General features: G+C 55.0%; 1 protein-coding gene across 1 annotated transcript; it reads right to left on the bottom strand.

The window, feature by feature from the left end:
• Nucleotides 1–2,540: 2,540 nt before the first annotated feature.
• HEYL (hes related family bHLH transcription factor with YRPW motif like) lies at nt 2,541–11,079 on the bottom strand. The gene is made up of 5 exons (XM_082071430.1): nt 10,835–11,079; nt 7,356–7,422; nt 6,865–6,948; nt 6,327–6,408; nt 2,541–4,968 (listed from the first exon to the last, which is right to left on the bottom strand). Exons 1-5 carry the CDS (start codon nt 10,912–10,914, stop codon nt 4,301–4,303), a joined length of 981 nt encoding a protein of 326 aa, XP_081927556.1. The 5' UTR covers nt 10,915–11,079; the 3' UTR covers nt 2,541–4,300.
• Between the last annotated feature and the right edge of the window lie 1,099 nt (nt 11,080–12,178).

Here is a 12,178-nt window from a genome sequence, read left to right as displayed (position 1 = left end):
CCTCACGAGATTCAGCTCCGGGGAGACCCATAATTATTTATTTCCAGCATCTTCAGCAGAGCGTGAGGACGTGGCAGCGCGGGATTCAGTGATTCATCGGTGACCTTCAGGTACCACGGACGTCGTGTTAAGGGGGTCTGAGATAGTCTATGGAGGCTGGTCTGCTCTGACTTTTTGATATTACCTTTAATATGCTTTAAAAGCGGGATAATTTTATTATAAAAATGGGATCTGATACCCATCTCATTATTACAGTGGAATAATCGAGAGTTGCAGAATAAAAGGTTAACAACAGCAAAGTAAATGTGAATATTTTGCAATATTTTCAGTCCGGGTTATTTTCTAAAGACACAAATCATCCTCCTCCTGAGCTCATCATCTTCCTCCCAATGGCTGGTGGTGCTGGGAGGTGGCGCTGGTGTGTACTGGGGAGACTGCACCTGGTGCCTGCTGCTGTTTGGTGGCTCGATCCTCTGCAACCGGACATCTCAGCTGGGAACCCATGACCTGAGACAAGCATCTCGCTGTGGAAGGAGGTCGGAGTGGCTGCCGCCCTGACAGCTGAATTCAAAACACAGCAGAGCTCGAAAAATATGATTTCCACATAAAGCCCCTTTGGCTGCAAGCAGCCGCTGTGGCTACGCTGAGAATGGCTTTTATTTGAAACATATTTATTGACATTTGTGTCCCCTCCTGGGGGACACTGTGCAGACAGCTACAGTCCTCTGTCCTCCTCGGTGCTTTTCACTCCTGACGTGAACTGATGGGCTGGGGGAACCCAAACCTGCCCCCGGTGACCAGCAATGCCCCAGACCCTCCCAGTTCACCCTCCCAAGACCTTCAGCAGCGCCTGGAGCAAAGGTTACATCTCTTAATGTCTTCATCTCACCGATCTGTTCCCAATCAATGCTGCTGATGTGAGACCCATCACCCAGAGGCCTCCCAAGCCGCTCTGCTGTCGTGTGTCTGAGTGTCACCCTGATCACTGATGGTCCTCGTGAAAGAGCAGCTATTTTTCAGCACAAATGGCAAGTTTTCAAGCAAATGCTGGCTCTGGTTTAGGATTTCTCCTCCTTAACTTTGCGATTTTACCAGTAGAGGGCAAGCCGGGATTGCACTGCGAGCAGAAAACCACAGAAGCGAGAGCGTTTCACCCAGGGCAGGCAGTGGCTGGACTGAGATAAGCAACATCTTTCATGCAGAGGCATTTGGGAGAGCAGGACTTGCTGCCTTGCAAATCTTCCGCAGCCTGGAAACAACCTTGTCCCCTCCAAGCAGCAGATGAAGGCTCGTTCATCAGGACCCTGTTTTGTTCCAGCCTTGCCGGTGTCGGGGTTGGAGCGGGACAGGGTGTTTAACACGCAGCCCACACATTCCCAAAGGCCTCTTCATTATGATTATTTTTTTTTTACTTAAAGAACGAGGATGAACAAGAACGCGTGGAGAATTCGGGGATTTCCCCTACAGGGTAGATCAAAAGTTGCCAGGATGTGTTAGAGGAGACGCTTAGGCTAAGGAAAACCCTGGGAAAAAGAAGAAAAATGAAGCTCCAGTCCTGGGTTACTGCTCTAATCACCACGTTGCTGTGGGGAGAAAACCCCACGGGCCTGAACCGATGCCCTCCCACCCGCTCTGGCTCCCGTTTGATCCGCAGGGATCAGGAAGTGTTTTGTTGGGGTTCTTTTTGTTTTCCACGGTCTCTGTTTTGTTTCAGCGCTGTAGCCCGCAGGGCTGGTTTGTCTGCCTGCCTCCCACGGGGGGTAAGTTGGTTTTTCTCGCTGGCCAAGGCCACACCAGAGCACTGGGCTCCCACCGCTGTCTCCAGCACAGGCACCGGCGGGATGACCCCTCATCAATAGCCCTATTATTGCTCCTGAAGTTTCCTCTCCGCTTCCAGCCGATGCTGCGTCCTCCATCACAGCTGCAGTCGCTCCCTTCCAGCAATTCCCACCACAGCACTTAAGGCAGGGATTTATGAGCGGTTTCAAAAGGCGTTTTGGAGCGAGAAGGAGTTATGGGAAAGGAAGTTGAATTCCCACCATTCCCCAGAAGATTCTCCCAGCATCTTTCACGAGCAGGATCATTTACTGGTCCTTTCCTCAGAGCAGAGCCAAGCTCTCAGCTGTGGCTCTGTGTTTAGTCCAAAGCGTTTCCCAACAGCAAGAAGCAGCAGGGATTATTCTGGTCCTGCTTGCAAAAGGTCAGGAGCCCGAGGCGAGTCTCGGAGTCTGGCTGCGAGGTTCTGCTGGGTCCGATTTGTTCCCTGACATTTTTTGGGATGCTGGTAGCTAAATGAAGTGATTTGTTCTCAAGGCACGGCTGATTGCCAATCTCAGGACAAGCGTCACAAAATAAAAAGTCATGGGACCAGCGTTACCAAGAGCGGCCACTACAAACCACCAGCAGGGATGTTACTTTACAAGCTACGTCTTACCTGGTTTGAAGCTTTTCAGGAATAAAAAGCTCACCTGCCACAAAATTATCAGTCATCCACCCAGGCTGGATTAGCAGAACAGATTCACATCGACACTACATTTCACAAGCAGGACAGGGGTTTGAAAGACTTTTATTTGACACCTTTGCTGGATGTCACAGCTTGTGAATCTAACAGCTCTGCACAGTGTGGAGCAAGGCCGGGCTAGCTGCTGTGAGCTCCAGCGTGCCAACCGGCCGCAGGGACAACCGGGGTCCACGGGGACCTCCTCTGCCTTCATTAACAGGGAATACGTTGTTCCTGGGTGATTCTGGCACTTCAGGACAAGGGCGACGAGAAGTAGCAGAGGCATTTCTGTGCATTAAGTGCGATGATGTTCACCAAAACAACCGGGAGGGACTCACTTTTAAAACAAGAGCAGATACACACAGCAACATGCACGTGGCAGATACAACCCGTAGGAACGCAACCACCAGCTCATCCACAGTCTCACTGGCTGCGCGTTTGACCTGAGGCGTGGGGAGAGATCTTCTCCCTCTCTTTCATGTTTCTTTGCACTGACCTTCCCACGCTTTTCTCTCTTTTCGCGTCAGAGGTGGGCGAGACTCCTCGGCGGGGGCATTTCTGCACGTGTATCCCAGCTCATCAAGGCACAGATCCAGGGAGCGGGGGCTGTTCAGACAAAGGGGGGCACTGGGACATCCTGCCCCGGCCACCACGCGAGCTGGGGACATCACACAGGAGCTCAAGAGCTTCGGGTTTCTGTTCCTATCTGCCCCAAGGAGGGGTGGACAGCTGGGGGAGCAGAGGCGTATCTGCTGTGTTGGTTATTTAGGGGCACATGGGCCAAGGCAGGAAAAGCTGTTGTGAAGCAGGACAAGTGCAGAGCCAGAGCTTGCCGAGGTCTGCAGTGAAACCTCAGCGGGTTTTGGTGCTGGCCTGGGGAGAGGGATGAGCAGCGTGAGACCAAAACGTGGTGCTGAAGAAAGAAAACAAGAGACTTTGTGGGAGGAGAGGGTGAGGGATGCAGGGCTGGGACAGAGCGAGGGAGGCACTTCAAACGCAGCCTGGCCGACCCATTTGCAGTCAGCAGGGGATGGAGGAGAGACGGCTCCAGCGGGGAGACTGGCAGAGGGGGAGGTTTTTCTTCTCACTTTGGCCGTCACAGCCTTCCCCTGGGTTACAGACATCCCTTTGAAATCCTCTGTCTCGCCTCTTCACACCCTGGTGAGGAGCAGGGGCTGCAGAACCTCCCCCTGTGGACACAGCGGCATTTCGGCCAGGCTGTGGGAACCAGCCCTGCTCAGCTCTTGCCTCACTCCACCTCCAGAGCACATCGGTGGGAAAAGCTGGTTACGCAGTGAGGAAAGCACAGGGATCAGCAGGAGTTTGTGGAGGGAGCTGGGGGGGCTCTAACCTGCCTCGGGGGTGCTGGGGAGGGGGATTGAGCTGCGTCCGTCCCAACAGAATCTGCGTGAGCAAGTGTCTGGCAGCTCTGAGCCCCCAGGGAAATCAGACGGCATTTCGAGGCTGGCTGTTTGCCCAAGGGGAGCGATGCTGGGCTTTGCTGGAGGAGGGACAGGGTTGGGGTCTGCGGGTGCCCCCACCCTTGCAGCTCTGGATTCAGCCGCGTGCAGACAAGTGCATCGAATTGGGCGTGATTTACGTTTGCAGGCATCACGAGGGAGAGGACGTGATGGCGAGGCAAGGAGGGCGGCGTGAGGAGGGCGGGAAGAGTAAAGAGAATTTTCTTTACGGATCCTTGGCTTCTGCAAAGCAGGAAAGATGCCTGTTCAGTTGGGTTCGTTCTTAGGCCTGTGGGCAGTGAGTGCTGAAGAATTCCCGTCTCCGAAGGGGAGGGGTGGGTCAGAAAGCCCCGATTTCAGTCGCCCAGGAGCGGCAGATCCTGGATGTCCCAACCCTGATCCCAGGTCCCTGCACGGCAGCACCCAAGGCGGGAGGCGCCGTGTAAGCCGGTGGCACGGGGACGCTGGCGGAGGCCGGCGAGAAGAGGAACGTCGTGATCTGGCCGCTCTTGGACGAGCCCTCTCTCAACACGCCTGCTGGCGACGGCATCCTGGGAACGGCTGCTCCGGCCACGGCCGAGCCCGCGCCTCGGGCTCTGCGGCTGGAAGAAGCCATCCTGCCGGCCAGGAAGCTTCGGCGGGACGGCAGCATGTCGCCGGGGACGCGGCGCAGGGGAGCCGGCCTCACGGCGGGGCTCGGGTAAGCCAGGGAAGATGCAGTCAACACGAGGGGAGCGGGAGCAGCCTCTCTCCTGGGGATCTGCACGGGGCCGGCGGCACTGTGGAGGAAGGACCACGGCCACGTCTGGATGGGCACGAGGGACGAGGCCACGGGCGAAGGCTCCATTTCGGCCACGTAGTTATTCAGGTGGGAGAGGAGTCGCAGCCGGATGGGGTCAGCGGCGTTTTGGCCCTCGAGGACGCCCAGGTACCTGACAACTTCAGTGAGACACTCGCGGAAGCCGATGCTCCTGTAATCCACGGCCAGAGCGCGAGCATCCAAGAAACCTACAGGGAGAGGACAGGGGTGACGCTAAGTCCGTGCAGAGCTCAGGAATGCGCTTTGATTTCACTACCCTCTCTAACACGCTGTGTATTTCACTTGAGGCACTTTGCTGCCGTGAGATGTTCCTGAAGCTGATAGCCAAGTGGGTGTCCCAAAGCGCTGGACGTTTGCGCTCATGAGAACAGCAACTGCGGTTATCTCATCGGGAGAAAACCGCCAGGGTCATGAAGCCTCTTACTCCAGCATGTGAGACGAATAAGAGGTTTCATTAACTGTGCTCAGGAAGAATCAGTTATCACTGCTGGAGACACGACTCTGGGCTAGATGGGCACTATTTTCCTCTGCCTGCGTCTCAATCTTTACCTTTCATTTAAAGACAGGTCTGGCTGAAGGACACAGGACAGCAGCAAAACCAAGAGCGCCGCGCTGAGAAAGCTCAAAGCCGCAAAAATCAACAAGACAAACCGCAACCGACAGCTGATTTTTAGGCTTCTGCTCCCTACTTGCAGCTTTGTGAGAGGATAAGTAATAAAGCAGAGAATGTGACAGCAGAGCAAAGCACTGGACCACTTTGCTTGACGGGGTCTCTCGTGACAATACAGCCCTTTGTTGCAGTGCAGTCAAACTGAATATCTAAACAAATGTTCCAGCCCGAGTTACAGCTCCGAAGCAAAGCCTGGATGCCAGCAATGTCCCCAGCAAGCCAAAAATGGGTGGTGAGCAAGCCAGAGGCTTCTTTACTGGAGCTGTGATCTCCATCCTGTCAACTGGAACAGGACAGAGGGTCTGTACTGAGGTCTCAGTACAAATAAGACCTTTGTTGGATTTTGCACAGGGCTCCCTCTCTCTTCTTATAACAACCAAGTGACACACACACACAAAGAAAAGAACAGAAAGGGGAAAAAAGCCTTGTTTATTTGCAGAGTCCCCATGCAGAATTCAGCCTCTGCAGGAAACGTATCCCAGGGAGGAGGTGAAGAGTTTAATATCGTTTTTCTGGAAGCCAGTTCCATTTCTGGGCAGGACTAAGCGCGTCTGGCTGGGCAGCTTTTATGGGGCTGTGTGACAACAGCGGCGCTGCCGGCCCTGGAGCACACACCCCGCTCTTCCAAATGTATGCACGGGATGCTGACCCATATGTTAGACATAAGAAAAACCACAGGGCAGGAAACGTCCATCTGTTCTCCCTCAAAAATAACATTTCCCTTGGGAAAGCAGGCAGGGCAAGTGGGTTTTGGTGCTGGCTGGTGTCAGCGAGCACAGCAGCACCGAGGTACCGCTCGCTGTGAACCTGATGGGGAATTTTCCTTCCAGGTTTCCACCTTCACCTCACCCATACATTTATAAGAGCAGTTCTTACCTGCTCCTCCAGTGGCGTGAAGCATTTTTAAGTGATCTACTGTCATTTGTAGAATTTCTGCCTTCTCCAGCTTGGACGAGCCCTGTGTGTTGGAAGCAGGAAAAAAAGAGCAATTCATCATTTTACAGGGTTTATGCCTCTCAGGAGCTGGGTTTCCTGCTGATCTCCTCCCCAACCTTCCCTGAAGCCCAGGAGTGCTCAGATTGGAGCGGGGCATCCATCCAGGGCATTGACTCTGCTTTTTACATCAAGCGAGTAGAAAATGGAGCTCCTTCCCACGATCCCCTGACGCAAATTGAAAACTCCCCGTTTCTGTACATCTTCATATCCGCGAAACACTTTCTGGATTGAATTTACCCTCCCTGGGGCTCCTGAATATTTGGTAACATTATTTTCCCACCCAGTTTCACCACCTACTTACTCCCTGAAGTGATGATGATAAGAAAGACATAGAAACGCTCCAGCCTTTCTCATTCTGGGGGCTCTACCCTCGCGTTGCAGAAGCGGGAGGACGGCTGGAAATGGGACACACACGCACCTGCTTCTCGAAGGCCGTGGGCACCAGGCGCCGCAGCTCCGAGAGGCTGCTGTTGATACGGTCGCGGCGTCGCTTCTCGATGATCTGCAGGCGATTTCCAAGCGGGGAGAAGAAAACACAGTCATTTACAGCCAGGGCTCGCAGGTTTAAAGCCTTAAATGGCAGGTTGAGAGAGGCGCTTTGAACAGGGCCACGTAAATAAGTGTTTTGGGTGCAAAGGCTGAGCAAAAATAGCATGGATAACCCAGGTGAAATCACTCTTCTCCATGCCATCCCCACCCCTTTCTGCCAGATTTGAGGCCAAACCTCTGCAAAAAAAATCTCCCGATTGGTTGCGGGGAGAGTTTGGCAGGAGACAGAGCAGGGAATGGTGTAAAGTCAATTTTGCGCTGTGTCCTTGCACATGGGGGATGTCCCGGGGAGCTCTGTCACACAACCGGGACCAGCCCGACCTCCCAGTACCCGCCATGGTCACCGCAGATGGGACTCACCCCTCGCCGCTTCTTCCTGGCTTGGATCTGAGATGTCGTAGTGGGAGACACGGACCTGGAAACATGGCTGGGAAGGAAGAAGAGGGAATCAATTTCTTGCATTAGCTGGAGAGAAACCTCTGGTGCACATCTGCTTTACACACTTTTGCCATCTGCAGTTTCCCTCCCTGAATAATGTCTTCTGTGGTTCCCATCTCGTTTTTAGCCACAACACAGAGCTCAGGAATTGGGGACGTGGAGCCAAGGAGAGACTCAAATCCCACTCGCTCCCCTCCCACCCGCCTGGGACAGATTTCGGCACCAAACTGCCCATCACCTCCCATCTCATCTGGAAAAGCAGCGATATGAGCTCTGGAGTTGCGGACACTTTGCCCTCCACGTGCAAACCTCTCGTGCCTGAGCCTGCCCTGTCTGTGGAGCTTTGCATCTCAAAGTTCGACCCACAGGTCCCCGTGGAGGTGACGTCTCCATAAGGATGGATAACCAGGCATGGGAAACTCCCTGCTCGGGGTTTTTCCACCTCCCCTGAGCAGGTTTCTCCCCCTGGAAAGCGGGATGGGCTTGGGGCCATTTCTGTGCCTTATGAAATTGGGCACGGGGCCGTTAACGGGCAGGCAGGCAGCAATTTGCAACCCCGGCCAGCACCGCGCTCCGCAGGGACTCAGCGACCGCCTTGAACACTTACAGATCTGGGAAGGGGCATTGGGGTTCACCCCATCAAATCAAATAATTTTTCAGTTTGACGAAGCATTTTAATAGCAGCCTGTTAAAGACGTTTCTGCAGGGGCAGAGCGAGCCAAAAACTAGACCCAACTCAGCCCATTAAAAATGCATGTTGTTGGGCTCAAGCGAGGCGCTTTCAGAAGTGGTTTTGCACCATCTAATGAAATAACACGTTTTTCTACTGCCTGCTCCGCTCATCTCCATACGGGTACCCGATTTGAATGTCTGCTGGGTGGGCTCTGTCCGGGCAGAGGTGCTGGCTTCGCAAGTACGAACACGCGTTGCCCGTGTATAGAAACACACACGCAATGGGCACGTATGATGTGAAAACGGGCTCTGCGCAGACACTGGGGTGTTATCCATGCGAGGGGTAGGTGTTGATTCTCCCGGCAGCGCAGGAATTTGGAGTACGCGCTCGAGGAGTCTCTGACAGCGCATTTTGAAACTCTCTTTGCAGAGCTGTCCGAACACATCGCTCTTTGTGAGCTCCAGATGTGGGTATAAAGAGCGAGCTCGCTGCAAACTATCTTTAAAAAACATGTTTGACAGATCTGAACCACATAAAAGGTACTGTAACTATATTCTCTCTGATGATTAACGTTTCTGCATTGCTCTTTGCTCGATTTTGTAATCTACAGCATAACTTTAGCTGCTTATCCAAAACAAAAAGGAAAAAAAATAGCCCAAAACCAAGCAGTATTCTGCTCTTCTGCAATGACCTGGAGCCCAAACTCGCTGCACGCACCGAGCGCCGGCTCAGACCGCGGTGACTCAGCCCCGCTCCGCAGGGAACTGGTTCATCCAAACCACGCGACCGCTGGGCGATGGGCTGGGAGCCCCGGCCAGCCCGGCTGCCTCCTCCGCCCCGGCGCTCCCCTCGCTCCCCGCCGGACGCGTCTCATTCCTCCCGATCCGCCAGCATCCCGTGCTACTCGGGCTGTAAACTCCACGGGGCAGGAGCAGCTCTTTGCGCCATGTGTTTGCGTGACATGAGCAGCAACACTAATACCACCACATTCTACCACTGGCTTGAGAAGACAAACGTATTTGCAGCAGCAAAGAGAAATCGAAAATTATCATCGCTGTTGACTGACATAAACTATTATGACAATTCCTCTGTTTCATCCATCAGGGTACTACAGACTACAGAGATGGAATATATTTCATGTGCAGCAGGAAAGTAGGTTAAATATTGATGCACTTGGAAACTGCATAAGGGGTCGGTGAATTTGTGCAGGACTTTATGTGTCGGACATGCCCAACTCTGCCTGTGACCGTATCAGTGAGAACCAGACGCGTGAATTAGTCCCATGAGAACCTGAGCTTGGCACTGGGCAGGGCAACTTCTCCGCTCACAATATCAAGCAGCAAAAGGGAATTAATTCATCTGGGGCCTTGCTGGACACAGAAGGAGGGAGAGGGACACTTGGCTACTGAAACAATAGTTCAAAAGCAGCTGATTTTTGCATGAGAACAAATAACAGAGCCATTCGTTCATCCCTGGTGCTGTCTGCACGCCCGGAGCCCGGGCATGCCCGCGAACGGCTGACGCAGCACGGGAACCCGGGGCTGGGGATGCCCTTTGCCAGCTGAGCTGCCGCCCGGGGAAACGCGGTACGAGGATCGAGGACGTTGCTGGGGGGAGCCAGGCGGAGGTCCCGTCCTCACCAGTTCACTGAGCAGCGAAGCCCTAAAGCCGATGGGATGGAGCCTGTGAACCGCGACACTGGAAGTTCACACTTAAAGCGGAGCACCCTTCTCTGGCCAGGGTGCACCGGCTCCTCGTTAACAGATCAAAGCCCCAGCTGGTGCATTACAAATGCATCAGAAGAGCAGAAGTGTTTCTCATGCAAAACCTCCTCATTTTTTCCATGTTTCCTGGGAGCACTGGGGCTGCAGCAGCGCCCAGGCAGCCAACGGTGCCTTTTCGGGGGGACGGGCACTGCCCCATCGTGGGGTGCACAGACCTGTGAGCAACCGCGCTCCCACTAACAAAGCTCAGAGCTGCCCTTCTCCCCAGCAGGCGGGTTAAAGCAATAACAGGACATTTTTTGTGAGGGCAATCTGCTCGTAACACGGCTTTAATCCCTGTAATATGACTTGGGTTTCCTTGCTGGGTCACTCTTAACACCAGCACCACTGGAGTAATCCCCCCCAGCTCATCCTTGCCCAGGGCAGGACCAGCCCAGCCTGGGGGATTCAGCGAGGTGACAGGTGACCCCCTGTGCCCGCTGCTGCGTCCCCATCGAACCCTGAGATGCTCGCAGGAACCTGCTGCCAGCACCGTGCCCCGTAGGAGCACAGTATCCCAGAATGTCAGGGGCTGGAAGGGACCTGGAAAGCTCATCCAGTGCGATCCCCCCCGGAGCAGGAACACCCAGATGAGGTTACACAGGAAGGTGTCCAGGCGGGTTGGAATGTCTGCAGAGAAGGAGACTCCACAACCCCCCTGGGCAGCCTGGGCCAGGCCCTGCCACCCTCACCCCCAACAAGTTGCTTCTCATCTTTAAGTGGAACCTCCTGTGTTCCAGTTTGCACCCATTGCCCCTTGTCCTATCACTGGCTGTCACCCAGAAAGAGCCTGGCTCCATCCTCCTGACACTCACCCTTTACATATTTATAACCATGAATGAGGTCGCCCCTCAGTCTCTTCTTCTCCAAGCTCAGCCCCAGCTCCTCTCCTGCCGAGAGTCGCCCTGCAGCGTGGACCCCAAAACCCCGAGCGTGTCCCATCCCCAGCCACCGCGTCCCCTCACCTGTACTCCTCCTCCCGACCCACATCGATGGTGCCGTCAGACTCCGTGTCGGACGAGCTCTCCTCGCACAACCGCTTCATCCTGGGGCAGAGAGGCCGGCGGGCTCGGCGAGCTGCTCCCACGCGTGTCCCCGGAGGCCGCGGCCGCCGTCGCTCCCCACGCTGCTCGGGGAAGTGCGGCCCCTGCCCGGGCTGCGCGGCGGAGCTGCCGCTGCCCCGCCCGGCTCCTCCCCTGCCCGCACTCAGCCTCACACCCCCGGCTGCTCCCTCCTCCCCGGTTAATGGGTTAATGAGACATCTCCCGGGAGTGACGGATTACGCGGCCGCGCCGCCGCTCCCAGGTTCCCAGGCCCCCCCCAATCCCCATCCCGCCCCCCCTCCGCCTCCTCCCGCTCGCTGTTCGAAATCCCAAGTCTTCCTGTAAAAGGAACAGTCTGTGTGAACCATCTCATGTCCCCCCCTCCCCGCTCCTTCTGCCCACAGTCCCCCCCCTTCTCCCCACCGCCCCCCCTTCCACCCGCTGCACATTGGCCTCAGCCCCAGTTTAAAGGGACCAGTGACCTCACTGGCAACAGAAAACCGTGGGAAAGAGATGGGACTGATAAAGCCTTGTGTTGTTTCAGGGAGAAAAAAAATCAACATCCAGCCCCACACACGCACACACATGTCTGCCCGGCCCCGCGCCGCGCAGCCACTTTTTGGAGACTTTATGATTCAGATGGAAACCAGCTTATTTCGAAGCGCGGTGCTGGGATTAATTAGCGGCCCTTCCAATGGTCAGAAGGGCAGCCGGAGGCATCGGGACACATTCGGCACCCCAGCGCTGTCACTGTGGTCCCACCGGGAGCTCAGCCCCCTGCCACGCTCCCACAGCCCCGGAGCATCGTCCAGCGCTCACGGTGCTGCCGGGGCGTTTGAGACCTACCCTGTAAAACAAACACTGACCAAAGCCCAACTTTAGGGTTTATGACACTTGAATTGCTGTTTTCTTGTCTCGTTCCATAATGCTGGAAACTTTGACCCCCGGCCGAGCATCTAGAGAGCATCTCGCTCTCCCCAGGCTTGCGGGAGGGAGGTAGGAGCGTGTTTTTCAGAGCCCTGCGCTGCTAAAATCCCCCAAGGCAGCAAAAACGTGTGCGTGTGGGAGAGAGAGACACAGAGGAGGAGGGAGAGAGCTCAAGCGGAGGTTCGCAGTACAAAAATCATGCCTTTTCTTTTGAAAAAATTAATCGGCGCTGAGATCTGGCAACACGTGGGTTTCCCAAAGCCTTTATTTTCCTTCGCAAAGACCGTGGCGGCAATAACAACCCCCAAGCCACCCCAGCACCCACGTCCCGTGCGGTCG

The sequence above is a fragment of the Streptopelia decaocto genome (genome assembly GCF_964273445.1).
Source record: "Streptopelia decaocto genome assembly, chromosome: 23".
Lineage (NCBI taxonomy): Eukaryota > Metazoa > Chordata > Aves > Columbiformes > Columbidae > Streptopelia > Streptopelia decaocto.
This window is presented reverse-complemented; position numbering and strand designations above follow the sequence as displayed.

Bases quoted from the DNA above. Each gene is read 5' to 3' on its own strand.
- HEYL (XM_082071430.1), bottom strand. From the start codon at position 10,914: ATGAAGCGGTTGTGCGAGGAGAGCTCGTCCGACACGGAGTCTGACGGC. The intron at 6,949-7,355 runs GTGAGTCCCATC...AATCGCCTGCAG, and splicing joins CCAGGAAGAAGCGGCGAGGG to ATCATCGAGAAGCGACGCCG. The intron at 4,969-6,326 runs GTAAGAACTGCT...CTCTCCCTGTAG, and splicing joins TCACGCCACTGGAGGAGCAG to GTTTCTTGGATGCTCGCGCT.